The sequence below is a fragment of the Oculina patagonica genome, chromosome 6 (assembly GCF_052425735.1).
Source record: "Oculina patagonica isolate OP01 chromosome 6, crgOcupat, whole genome shotgun sequence".
Lineage (NCBI taxonomy): Eukaryota > Metazoa > Cnidaria > Anthozoa > Scleractinia > Oculinidae > Oculina > Oculina patagonica.
Genome location: NC_135763.1, coordinates 14799195 through 14811865, shown reverse-complemented (window position 1 = coordinate 14811865; position 12671 = coordinate 14799195). Strand labels below are relative to the sequence as shown.

Genomic DNA, 12671 nt, shown 5'->3' with positions numbered 1-12671 from the left:
AATGGGTGATTAAGTCAACGTTTGTCAACATTTGATTACCGTAATCATTGGATTTAGGACCCGGTGCGCTTGTTTACTTTATGTAACTCAAGCGATGGGCGCTTATTGGAGAGTCGAATCATTACGGTACTTAGGTAAACAACCGTCACACTAAAGGTTGACCTGTCCACACGTGGCTCAATTTTTGAGTGTTGGCTAAATTCAGGCCGAACTTAATAAGGGAAAAAGTAAAGATTGTTGGTGGAAAATTGATTGATATGGATCTGTCAGAGTTCCCTTAGCGACAAATTAGGCAGATATGCCCATCATTGATCGGGGTTTTAAAAGTATAGGCATTATAGTTAACTTTTCTTGCCGATACCGCAGAGTTAATAAGGATTCTCGAAGAAAGAAAGGAGACAAAGGGGAGGAAGGAATACGAAAAAGAAAGGAAAAAGAAAGAAAACAGAACCGATCGCGGGAGCAAGAAAGCACAGTGAAAGCTGAAAACATTATGAGGTTTTGTAACTAAAACACTGCAATTAGTGGAACAGTTTATCAAATTTGGCAACAAAGCACAAGAAATGGCGAATAGCACTGAAAGAGTTGAATTCGAAGCATGCAAATCAAAATGCATTTTCTCGTCATATATGTCTCTGCATGCTGCGCAAAGTTCTGTCGGGAGAAAGACAAAGCAGCACAATAAACAACGTTTTGCGTGCAGTTTGCTTTCCTTGAGAGTGAAATACCTTTTAGTGAAGCTTTTTAACCTCGTTGGTATATAAATGGCTACCACGCTAAGTCCTTTAAATTAAATCTAACAAAGGAAGCTTCGAAAATTGATACCAACTAATTTCCTGTGGTATCCGCACGTATTTGCCTCCAGGGTAAATTCCCCTCAATGAACATTTCACAACATTTTATGAGAATAATTTTTGTCGCCGTCTAGAGGATTCAACTTACATGATAAACAAGAGAATAAAGTTTTTAAGGTCGTTTTAAAATCTGAAATCGTTGTAATATACGTTACAAGTTTCATGTGGCCTGGTTGCCAAATTTATTTCTAGGAAGTTACATTAGTATTTTAAGATTGTAAGAAAGATAAACAAGATTGAATTTTAATGACGAGTAATTGAGGGTAGACCAATTTAGAATCCATCCATTATGACCTTATAGGATTGACACTACTTAACATTCTTACTTTTTTATTCATTGCGGTTTGATCCACTTAAGAAATTACGGGGGATTACCATTAACTAGAAACAAAGAGTGGAGAGGAAAGCATCTTCTTGCTATTTTTTGTGCATATGCGCTTTTTGTCTTAGAAAAAAGCAAAGCATTATTCTGGAGAAAACATGAACCCGAACATTGAAATAGCACATCGAAATCATAGTTTGATACTATTTAAATGAAAGCTATCGGCATTTTTTTTTTTTTTTTGTAGAGCTGCTTACTTTTTTTTCAGTTTTTGGATTTGAACTTTAGATCTCTTGCAAGGAAGTTTTGAGATGTTTACAAAAGGATTATCGATCGGAACTGAGGCAAAATAGATCGTAATGAAAGGCAGAAATTCAGTTAACTGCCGAAGGCTAAAGAGCCCTTTTTTCTTCATAAAAGCCAAAATAGCGAGTGCACTTAGAATAAAGTTAATTATTTAGTCAGGAAACGTTTGACGCCGACAAAGGAACTCCTGCATCACACAAACGCAATCAGTTCAGCAGTCACGCGCACGACGCACAAATGCCACGCAAAACGACTTCCGGACGGCAACGAAAAGGAATTTTCTGGAAACTCAGTCCAATCTCCATAAATCTGCCATAAATCGTTAGCAAAGGTATATTTGTGGATATTACAATCTCGTGTCTTCTCACAAAATATCAGACAAAATATTAGAATAAGGAAAGTAGTGATCAATTAATTGATGTCTTTTACTGTAACCGCCGCGTTTTTAATAATTCATGCTGACAAGTTACGTGCATCTGACGTCAGTTAAGCGTTGAACCGTCGCGTTCATTTTTAACAGATACAATTTTTCTTCAAAACGACTTCCTGTAGACTGCATTTCTGCCGTCTTCTCTGCCTGAACTAAATAGCGGCTAATGCCGTCCGGTGACGTCCTGTGACTTTAACTTTTATTTTAACATGCAGATTGTCCATCAGTTTGTGAGAGATCGCTCGAATAAAGGATCATAGCGTAACTTCAGTAAAGCCCGCTCTCTGATTGGTCAATTTCGGTTAATGTAGCGTTTACTATTTCCATCCCCCGGGCTCTGGGACGAGATTGTCACAATTTGCTCTGGGGTGGACGCTGCGCGCGCGCCCATGTGAAGCAGCATGGTGCAAGCGATCAACGCAGGAAAAAGAAAGTGCAACTACTTCACGAGTGTTGGTGGTTTGCTTATCAACCTTTCGCGTGCATCAATAACTCAATACTACACGCTGTAGCGTTTATACCATTTGTTAATTACAGGGTACAAAGTTGTTTTAATAGTAGACTGACATAAAAAGTGTGAGATTATAATCGACTGCATGGAATATTTCGGACGGTATACTGATTTGCTTTTATAAACTAGAGCTACCAGCGATCAAAATAATTTACGACTCAAACAAATGTAATCTTGAGAACTTACTTCCTTTGATGCGATTGAAGCCATTTAGTCCGCAACAAAGGCAGCAAGAAAATGAACAATTTTCACTTCTAGAATATCCTACTTGGCTGTGGACAAGACAAAAGTGAGATCGCAAAAGGTTCGAAGAAAGGAACTAATAAAGTTAATTTTCTTGTTTACGACAAGATTTTTCGACATTAGAACTCTTTGCAAGCGCTTTCAAATTACAGTCCGCGCTGAAATTAACTCATAACTACACATCTGTGAATTATGCGAAAGTTTTTGAAATCAACCAATCAAAATTGCTACCTGATTTTCGGGCAGTGACGTCACCGGACGGCATTAGTGGCTCTTTGGTTCAGAGTAAGCGGGCTGAAATTCAGACTTAACTTCCTGTGGTAGGCATTTGCCTTCTGCACGAACGAGTGACAAATCAGTTCGAAGTAAAACTGCTGTAACCTGCACGTTTGTAGAAGGTTATATCGTTTGAAGACTTTGGCAAGCTTGAACAAAATCGGAGCAAATTGTAAGGTATGTAATGGTCTATACCTAACCCTAAATAATCACTAACGATAATATTAATTCTTACTTTAACCCGGCAAAGGCTTGGAGAAAATTGAAGAAAAAAGTTCATGCTCTAATCGGCTAATCCTTAACAAACACTAACGATATTATAAATCTAAATCGCTGTTAACCCCGACCAAATCTAACACCTTATGTTATTTTTAAATGTCGGTATTACTTTACATATTGGCCATACGTTCTCCCCAGCCATGAATCATTTGCCATGTTAGTCATGTTTACTTACTTGCGAAGTCCAAATAATGCAAAGATCTGCCAATGCCAAGTCAGTTGCCGAGAGGAACCAACTTAAGTTTAGGATAATACCTGGCGTGGTACGGTCAGGATGACAAAGGGGCAAATGTAAAACCGGCTGTTTGTTTTTGGCAAAATACGAGTTTATATTCACTATTTATATGTTTTGACTTAACTTTCTTGGATGTGTTCCCTTAATTTCCGCACTCTTTTCCAGCGTAAGAATCATTAAGCGATTTACGCTAAAAAATCTAATGGCTCTTTTGATGTCGAGAAAGCTGATAAAATAGACAAGGCAAGTTTACTTATTCGCGATTCGTTGCCTGAAAAAAACAGTAATTACATTACTTATACTTTTGGTGAATGGTATAAAAAATACTAGGCAATTGCAATTGACCAACTATCAATTAGTTCTCTATTGTTAACGTCCATGCACTTATGGATTTAACGAGTTTCCGTTACTTATATCAGGCATACAAATCAGCACAATTACAAAGATGCGGTGCGTTTATTCTGAGTCGTGATATTCCAATCTCTTTTGAGTACTGTTATGCTTTCTCCGGAAAAAGAAATTATACTGTTAATTGTTAATGGTCTTTTAGGGCAGTTCAGAGTTGATGACGAAAAAAAAGGCAGAAGTAATTGAGGTCGTATTGAGCCGGTTCAACTTTGTCGCATGCGACATACTTAAGACATAGTTAATAGAGGGAAATGGCTAGGAAGCCCGGCAAACATCAAAGGAGCAAATAAGAGGCTAAGATTCATGTTGGAAGGTCCACGACCCTGCACATCTTTTGTTTTGCGCTCATATTTGATTACAATTATCACTTACCGCACGAAAATGTCTAAGTATTTTGAAACATGGTTAAAAACGCTACAACAATCCTAGGGTCAAGCGACGTTTAATATATAATAAAAGGGAAAATAAGCAAGATTCAAGTTTTACAATGCGTTTCGTAGACTTATCGTAAGCTTGTTGCATGCGACAAACTTGTTCCGTTTAAATCAGCTCTTATTAGTTTCGTAAAAAGAAAATGTACTGTTAATTGTTGAAGGTCATTAAAGGTACAGGTCGTTTTCGGAGGCCTATTGAGTTGTACCGCCAATTCAGGCGGTACAGTTTTCTAGCATTCGACTTTTGTAACTCCCGCTGCACGCGTCATGCAAAAATCCGCGATGGCAACGATTGTCGTAGGCAAATCCAACGAAAATTTTTGTCGCATGCGACGAAGCTCAATTTTAAGCCAGTTGTAGATTTGATTCACACGAGACGATTCGGGTCGTGAGCTGTATGCGACATAGTTGTTAATCGTTAAAATCAGCTTGAAAGCGTACGTGAAAACACGCTACTACTTTAACAATTTTATGGCATCATTTTACAGTCGTTTCCAAAACTGTCAAACTGTCTCAAATTTAACAATAACTGTTTGGCAGACAGCTTAATCCTTATAAAAGACAAATATACTCAGTTTGATGGAAAGCTCTAATTTAAAACATCTGTTAACAAGTAAACAGTGTTGGTTAAGGGGTACATTTCCAAAAGTAACCAATCAGGGGTCAGAATTTTGAACAAGTGGCAAAATGAACCAATCACAAGGGCGAATGTATAAATAGACGTTCAAAAAACTGATTATAACATCATTGATGTTTTCCGAATAATTTCCTGTGCTTTTCATAAACAATCAGTGAAAAAATATATTTAAAAAAGAAAGAGGATTAAAAAAGAAAGGGAAACGTTTTCGACTGAAATTAAGTTTTTATCAAAGGCTGTATTTAGTGTTCCATTATACGTGTTGATGTTGTAGAATCTGGGTGCTGTGTAAGCTTACCTCCGTTCCAGGGAAAGGCGATAAACTTATTGCACACTGACCGTTCAAGAAATTCGGTTGGCAAGCTTTATTGTAAGTAACACCTCTGCAGATTTTAAATTCATAATCTTGTTCATCTGTATCTCAACGAACAGGGTGTTTTTGGCCTCGCGCAGTCAATTTAAAAAAAAAAATCATTTTCTGATAGTAATGAATGTGCTTGGTTATTAGAAAGAAAATTGGGACTTTCACTTATGGTCACTTTAATATCATTTCAGCCGCGTTGTATAAGAAATAACCCTCGTGCGGATTTGTGAAGTGCTGCTAATTTTTCCCAGCGCGAGAAAGTTCTTTTTGAGGCGGATTTTACTCCGGTTTTTCGAAGGCAGAATGATTACTTAATGATAGCTTTGCAATTAATTTATATGGTTGAATCACTTGCACATCCAAATCTTTATGTAATAAATTATTGCAATACAGTTTTAGAGCAATTTTTGACTGTGCAAAGCGGCGAGGCAAAAGATCTCCTATATCAACTTTACTGATTCTTAATTCGTAATAGTTTCATCGCAACGAGCAGGAGGATTTTGCCCTCTTGCAGTCAAATGTTTGAACACTTCGCTGATATTCTATGATGGAAATGAATGTGCTTAGTCTCTCAAGAAAGGTTGGGACTTTTGCAGATTATCATAGCAGCGTTAAGAGAGATAAATGATCTTTTAATCTAAATTCACTCAATGTAGGAAACTTCTTTTAATGCGGATTTTCCTTCGGTTTGTCGAAGGTAGAATGATAACTTTATCTCCCCAAAACATTGTGCGCAAATTAGTTTCATTTCACAAAGTGAAATTTAAACCAGGGAACAGAGGCTTTCAAAACCATTTTTCAAAATTGCAAGGACGTTTTTCAGTTTGTGTGTCTTCACGACTGTTATAAACGACAATTTATTTTCAGTTTTTGTAAACAGCTGAATACATTGTTTATTAAGGCTATATCATCCGCGCTGAGTTATGAACACTTCGCTGATATTCTCTGATGGAAATGAATGTGCTTAGTCTCTCAAGAAAGGTTGGGACTTTTGCAGATTATCATAGCAGCGTTAAGAGAGATAAATAATCTTTTAATCTAAATTCACTCAATGTAGGAAACTTCTTTTAATGCGGATTTTCCTTCGGTTTGTCGAAGGTAGAATGATAACTTTATCTCCCCAAAACATTGTGTGCAAATTAGTTTCATTTCACAAAGTGAAATTTAAACCAGGGAACCGAGGCTTTCAAAACCATTTTTCAAAATTGCAAGGATGTTTTTCAGTTTGTGTGTCTTCACGACTGTTATAAACGACAATTTATATACAGTTTTTGTAAACAGCTGAATACATTGTTTATTAAGGCTATATCGTCCGCGCTGAGTTATGACGGCGTTTCAAGGCTTTCTTTCGCCTTGCCTTGCAATGTAATATCGCCTGAGTTTTTTTTCTGGTGCGCACCCGACGCCTTTATTTTGTCAGAAAATGAACTGCGTTTAAGACTTAGCACTGGGAATTTCGGAAAATGATTACCAAGCCTTTGCACCAAAAATATTTTCTAGAAATGGTGTTCAAGGCATTTTAACAAGAGACCGTAAACACAGTGGATTCGTAGATTGCGCGGACATGACAAACTTTGTCAGATCGAGTGACCGAAATACTTTTCTCTTTTGATCGGAGCTACTCATGTCAAAACGATAAGCGCACCTGCTTATTATAAGTCACCAACGAACAAACAAAGGTACCAGATGAATGTCTTTTTCGAAGTGTTTCCGCCTTTCGTTCCGTTTTATTTATGTGTAAATTGATTTTCAATCGATGTATTAAATTGGTTAACATGTATGACATGTATGCAATGTTTTAATGTTTTTCAATGTTTTAATTTCTTTATTTTGTAGTTGTTGATTTTTACCCCAGACTCAGTGAAAACTGGTGAATATTCTATAAACGATGAATGTGTCGTAAATCGATGGCGTTTTTTTTTACAGACTAACGATTTGTGATTTTCTAAATGATTTCTACGAATTTTGTTGTTCAATCCGGCATTTAAACACTTTTAACGCATTTTCGATGTTTGTCGACAATTCTTTTTATTCGAAAATTGTGAGATGGTCATTCGTACATTTGCGCTTGATTTTTTTAACAATTGAAGAAAAATACGCACGACTACATCGCGAACGCATGTTTTGCTTTCACAACAAGTTTAGAGCAAACACCATTTTTGAAACAACAGCGATATTTTCAGTTTTTCCTTTGCAGCGAGGAATTTGGAAGCCCCATTCGGAACCCCAAATGGAGATTATGAATTTGCACACCTCTTGACAATAGTCAAGAGTCAATTGACAACAGTTTATATATAGCTCTGCGACCGAAGCTTAAAGACAAGACCGAAAGGTAGTATGGGTATAAGAAGAGACCAACTGCACGTGCTGAATAGTAATAAATTTAATGACACGACAAACACGAATTTTATTTCTCTTCAGGCATGTGGAAACAAGGTACTTTTTGCCACACTGAAGTTTAGAAAACTTGTCAAAACTCAAACCCACTCGACAGTGAAATAAAGCTACAGAAAAAGGCATCCTAAAAGAAAAACAAGCTCATGAATTCTTCACTTGCAAAAAATACAAACTTTTACATTTCCTATAGGCCAATGCGCAAATTCCAGTAAATACCCAGACCACCATTCGGTCTTGACTTTATGCTTTAAGCTTTAATCTGACAATGTTAATTGAAATAACTGTATCTTAAAAACATTTCAAACGTTTTGGTATTCTCTATCAACTGTGGCTTTTTAAGGGGGCCGCTGGTTTACCAGCTTTGCTGTTACGTGACACCCTCAAAAAGAAAGTTGTTAGCTACCGTGAGTCATGTACGGTGAGACTGCCCTTGCCACTAGCTGGATTTGTTTCTCGGTTGTCCCGAGTTCAAGTTCTCGACCACGCTTTGTATATAGCCAACTGGTCTGCCTCCTGCCAGTTGGGATTTTTAACCTTGTTATGTTCATTTAAAATTATTTGTTTCCTCTGTTTCAGTGGCATGCCTGTAAACTAGCTATCTCGTTGAGATATGAAGCTAAGTGCATGACCACTATAAACACATATTTATTTATTTTTTATTTTTTTACTCCCACGTTTTGCGGGAGAATAGCCCCGCCGTTAAATTGTAATGGCGGTGTTGTTTAACTGCTGAAAACGTCCTTCCCCGCTGTCCTAGATCTAACGTTATCTTGTTATCTTACACAGATAGAAGACACCAGAAATAACCATGGAAGACGTGTATCTTAACTCTACACTCAATGCGTCTTTAGCAAATACCACGGCTGCCAACGTCACACAATCCACAACACTAAGTCCTCCAACATACCTTCAACAGCCGCTGGCAGCCACAGTGTTCCAAATCACTTTGTGGTCAACCATAGTATTCCTGGGTGTAATTGGCAACATCTTGGTATGCACTGTAATACTAAGTAACCCCAAAATGAAGACGTCCATGAACTATTACTTGCTGAGCCTGGCCATAGCGGATTTGGGGGTACTGCTAATAATCTACCCTATGGTAGTGTTAAAATACCTCAGCCCTCGATGGATTTTTGGAGAGCAGGCATGTTATTACCTGTATCCTACCGTGGAGATATTCTTCGGAGCCTCCATCTGGTCGATTACAGCCATTGCCATTGAGAGATACCGGAATGTTGTTGGCAAAAAGCGTTACCAGATCAGACACAGGTCTCGCAATCGAGGGAGGACTTGGCTGGTTATTGGCACGGTGTGGTTGGCATCGTTTTTGGTTTCATGCGTTCCTCTGTACCCTGTCATGACCTACGATTCAATCACTGACAGCTGCTACCCCAAATGGCCTGATATGGATGGTAAAAATGCGTTCTTCCTAACGTATTTAACTGCGCTTATTGTCGTGTGGTATGTCCTTCCCCTGATTGTCATAGCATTCACATATTTTACGATCAGAAGGCGAGTACGCGACAGTGTTGTATTCCGAAACTCGATGTCGGTGGATGGTAATGGGGATCAAACAGTCTTCTCACAGTCTTTATCAAACAGAGAAAGACGCGTCAAAGGAATTTGGCGACAAAGTAACAAAGCAACGCGGATTCTGACACCTTTGGTTATTTTATTTGCTGTGACAATGTTTCCCGTAAACGCCTTACGCGTATTGGCGCTTACTTTGCCCGGGTATTGGATGAATACTTATTATTACCTGATCATGGGCCAAGTCATCATGTTCATCATGATCAACTCGGCTGCTAATCCACTGGTGTACTTTATCACGAGTAAAGAGTTCAAAGATGCGTTCAAGAAAATCTTCAAGAGCCTGAGGGACAAGAAGAACTTTTTCAAACTGATCAGCAGTAAAAGCAGCACATCATCAAAGATCTGGAATAGAGCGGGTAAAAGAGAAGAAAACCAAGGACAAAGAAGAAACAACAAGAAGATTAGCAACGGCTCTCGGGTAGAGCTCGTCAAGGGTGACTTCCAGATTGTCACTGGTTTGTAATTGGAATTTGTTTTAGAAAACCCTTTACGTTGTGATTAATTCAATTGCCAATTAAATAAACCACATCCAGGGATTCTAAACGGTTCGCGGGGAACAGTTCCTCGAGTTTCCCATGTACTTTGGCTGTTGCAACTGGCCATTTTGGATCTGCTAGGAAGGAAAGACAGGGATAGATGCAGTAAAGAATTTTTTTGCTTAGTCTACTCTTCAGTTTCCCACGGCTAGATTCAGAAATGGCTGAACCCTCAATGCATGGGCTCCAGATAGCAGCTCCTGTAACTATGTAAACTTGTTATATTATTAGATCCTTACTTACTTACTTGCTGCCCTATACGCCATCGGCGCTAAGGGAAGCGACAAATTTCCTCCACACATGCCTGTCACAGGCTTTCTTCTCGATGTCTCCCCAGGTGTAGTTTAGGGTTTTCAATTCAGTTTCTACCGTCCGTCCCCAAGTTGTTTTTGGTCGTCCGCGCTGTCTTTTTCCTTCAGGTGTCCAAAGAACTGCTGCTTTTGGAATAGCCTTACAATATAAGATTATTATTAGATAATTTTGTGTTAATCATGTGCTGAGTGCGAATCGTTAGAGATTTGTAAACTATTTACAAAAATGTGCTACTAGATCAAGCAAAATGAAGTTCAGATCAGTAGCGTAGCAGCTCTCGTTAGCTTGTAATTAAATGCCCTATTTATACTCGGCCGTGAAATTTATGCCCAACTGATAGTTTGTTCACTGCAAAGCAGATATTTTAAAGTTCTCTCGGTGGAATAGTAGCACCTCTACGTAATCTACACCTACTTAAAATCATACGAGTATTAAACATTGTTATATTTACTATCCAGTTATTACATTTCATTCAAACGATTACTTTGTGTAGGAGGAAGATTTTTGCTGTACCGCCGATTGTTAAAGTGTAATCACTCTGCGGTCACCTTTGAGGTATTGTAAAAATATAATATATATACGTGAATTCCCATCCCACTACCAGTAAGAACTGGAATCCTGTCAGCTGAAGGATTAGCAACATAACCAGATGGTAAAAATGTATTTACCTGTAAATAAAATAAAGCACTTACTCTGGAATTGTATGGCTGCTGCATACATTTTAGTTTACTTAGCGCACTTCACCGTCCATTTTTGCTGTAACGCATTAGGGGGCTTTGATGATTTTTAAAATTTTCCCTTAAATGTTTTAGAAGCCCCCCACATGTTGTCAGTAGGTCTCTCGTGACCCCTCCCCCCCAGCGCGTATCCTGCCAACAGGAGTAAAGAAAAATATAAACACTCCTGTATTTGAAGTGCGTCATTTTACCAATGATCTCTTCTGAAGTTTTTTTTTAAATTTCCATCTTACTGTGGAAAAACGAGAAAATTTCAGAAATTTGTAAGGATTTGTGATGATTTTGCCAAGCTCTAGTTTTCACATGTATCACTAAAATACAAATTAAATGGTTTCGAAGGAATAAGGAGACAAGTTTCTTTTACAGTAAGCTTGATCTGATTCACATTTTCTTCCTTTTTTGTTTTATCATTACCTTAACCTTAGCTGAGTTTACTTGTATTTCGAGTTTTCCCTAAATTTGAAGATAATTTTGTACACTATAATAAAAAAAATACTCAATATATCATAACATAGCCTTTACCTTATTAAAGAGTGTCTGTCATTAATATGACTGTCCGCTTATTGACAATGAAACTCAGCCAATGAGCGTGCGAGAATTTCCGCAGTTACTAAACTAATTACACTTCGCTCTTCCTTAAGTAATTCACTTAATATCTTCACCTTGGCCTGTTGCTCTAGGTACATCTCGTAAATGAGAAAGCTATTTTAGTCATAATTATAGCTCCATTATAGCCACAAATGTACCTGTGATAGTGCCTCTTAAAGCGTCCTGTAAACCAAACATGTCACGAAATCTCATGATAAAAAATTCACCTATCAATAAAAATAGACAATTTTTATGCTGTTTATTATTGTTTTATGTTTATGTTTATTGCCCTCCAGTCCTCGTTTTAAAGTGAAAATTATTTTTGTACGATGTATGTATGTATGATGTACATGCTGACGAGGCCTGGAAGGTAGACTAGCATGAACACAAAAGAACAACAAATTGCTGAAAAGGTATATTGATGCGATTTCAAATGCAATTGGTAGGACTTGCACTTCTTCAGCAGAAGAAAAAAATTATAAACGAATTTTTTTCCGCCACGATTTGATGGCCGGAACTTCGTGTTTTTAAGCACTAAATAATTGTATGAAGTCGCTTGAGGCTCACTGTCGTTTGTCTAAATAAACTTCTACCCCCAGCAGCGGTAACTATTGGCTAAAGAAAGACAAAATAACTATTTATCACTTAGAAGAAAAAAATTATCTAGTAACGACTTTTAAGTAGCCATTAGTTGACAACATGGGGGTTGATTTGGTTTGATTATTTATGGGGATGAACAAATAGCAATGTTGCCTCCTATGTAGTTGGCAAAAACTCGTGCAAGGCAAGAAATTAATAACTTGAAGGAAACGGCGAGTGGTCCAACATCTTGCTGCGTGAAGATAATTTCTAGTAGCACTGAAACTTTCATATAAAAAAATAATTTTTTCTTGACGGCAAAAGCGTCTCGACGTTTATGTTTTTGCTTTTTAAGAGTCCTAGGTTTACTGTTTGTGTGTGTGTCTATATGTTTCTCACGCGCAGGTGTTTTGAAATTGTGCATGATGATGTCTGTCCAGACCGTATTTAGGTCTTGGGCTCCCCTCGACGATAGCCTCTGGTGTACTGCAAATATTGCAATCAAATCAGATAAGCCTTTTTTGCCTTTCAATCTTCAGACGTGTTGTAAAACAACGCGTTGTCAGGTAGGCGTTTCGTGATGACATAACGAGTTTTCGTCTTTGTTTTCTGACCTTTTAAAGGAAGCTT

The 12671-nt window shown here is 37.8% G+C and overlaps 1 protein-coding gene across 4 annotated transcripts in view; it reads left to right on the top strand.

The window, feature by feature from the left end:
* Positions 1-11060, top strand: part of LOC144655951 (adenosine receptor A3-like) — a 26279-nt gene extending 15219 nt beyond the window's left edge. For 2 of the 4 annotated variants that reach the window (XM_078516142.1, XM_078516143.1), the window contains one exon: positions 8483-11059. In XM_078516142.1, coding sequence (XP_078372268.1) covers positions 8505-9752 — 1248 coding nt within the window. In that variant the 5' untranslated portion in view covers positions 8483-8504 and the 3' untranslated portion in view covers positions 9753-11059. Of the gene's footprint in view, positions 1-5205; positions 5310-8482 lie in introns of those variants that run through there. The other 2 variants (XM_078516144.1, XM_078516145.1) reach the window with 2 other exon arrangements.
* Positions 11061-12671: the final 1611 nt, after the last annotated feature.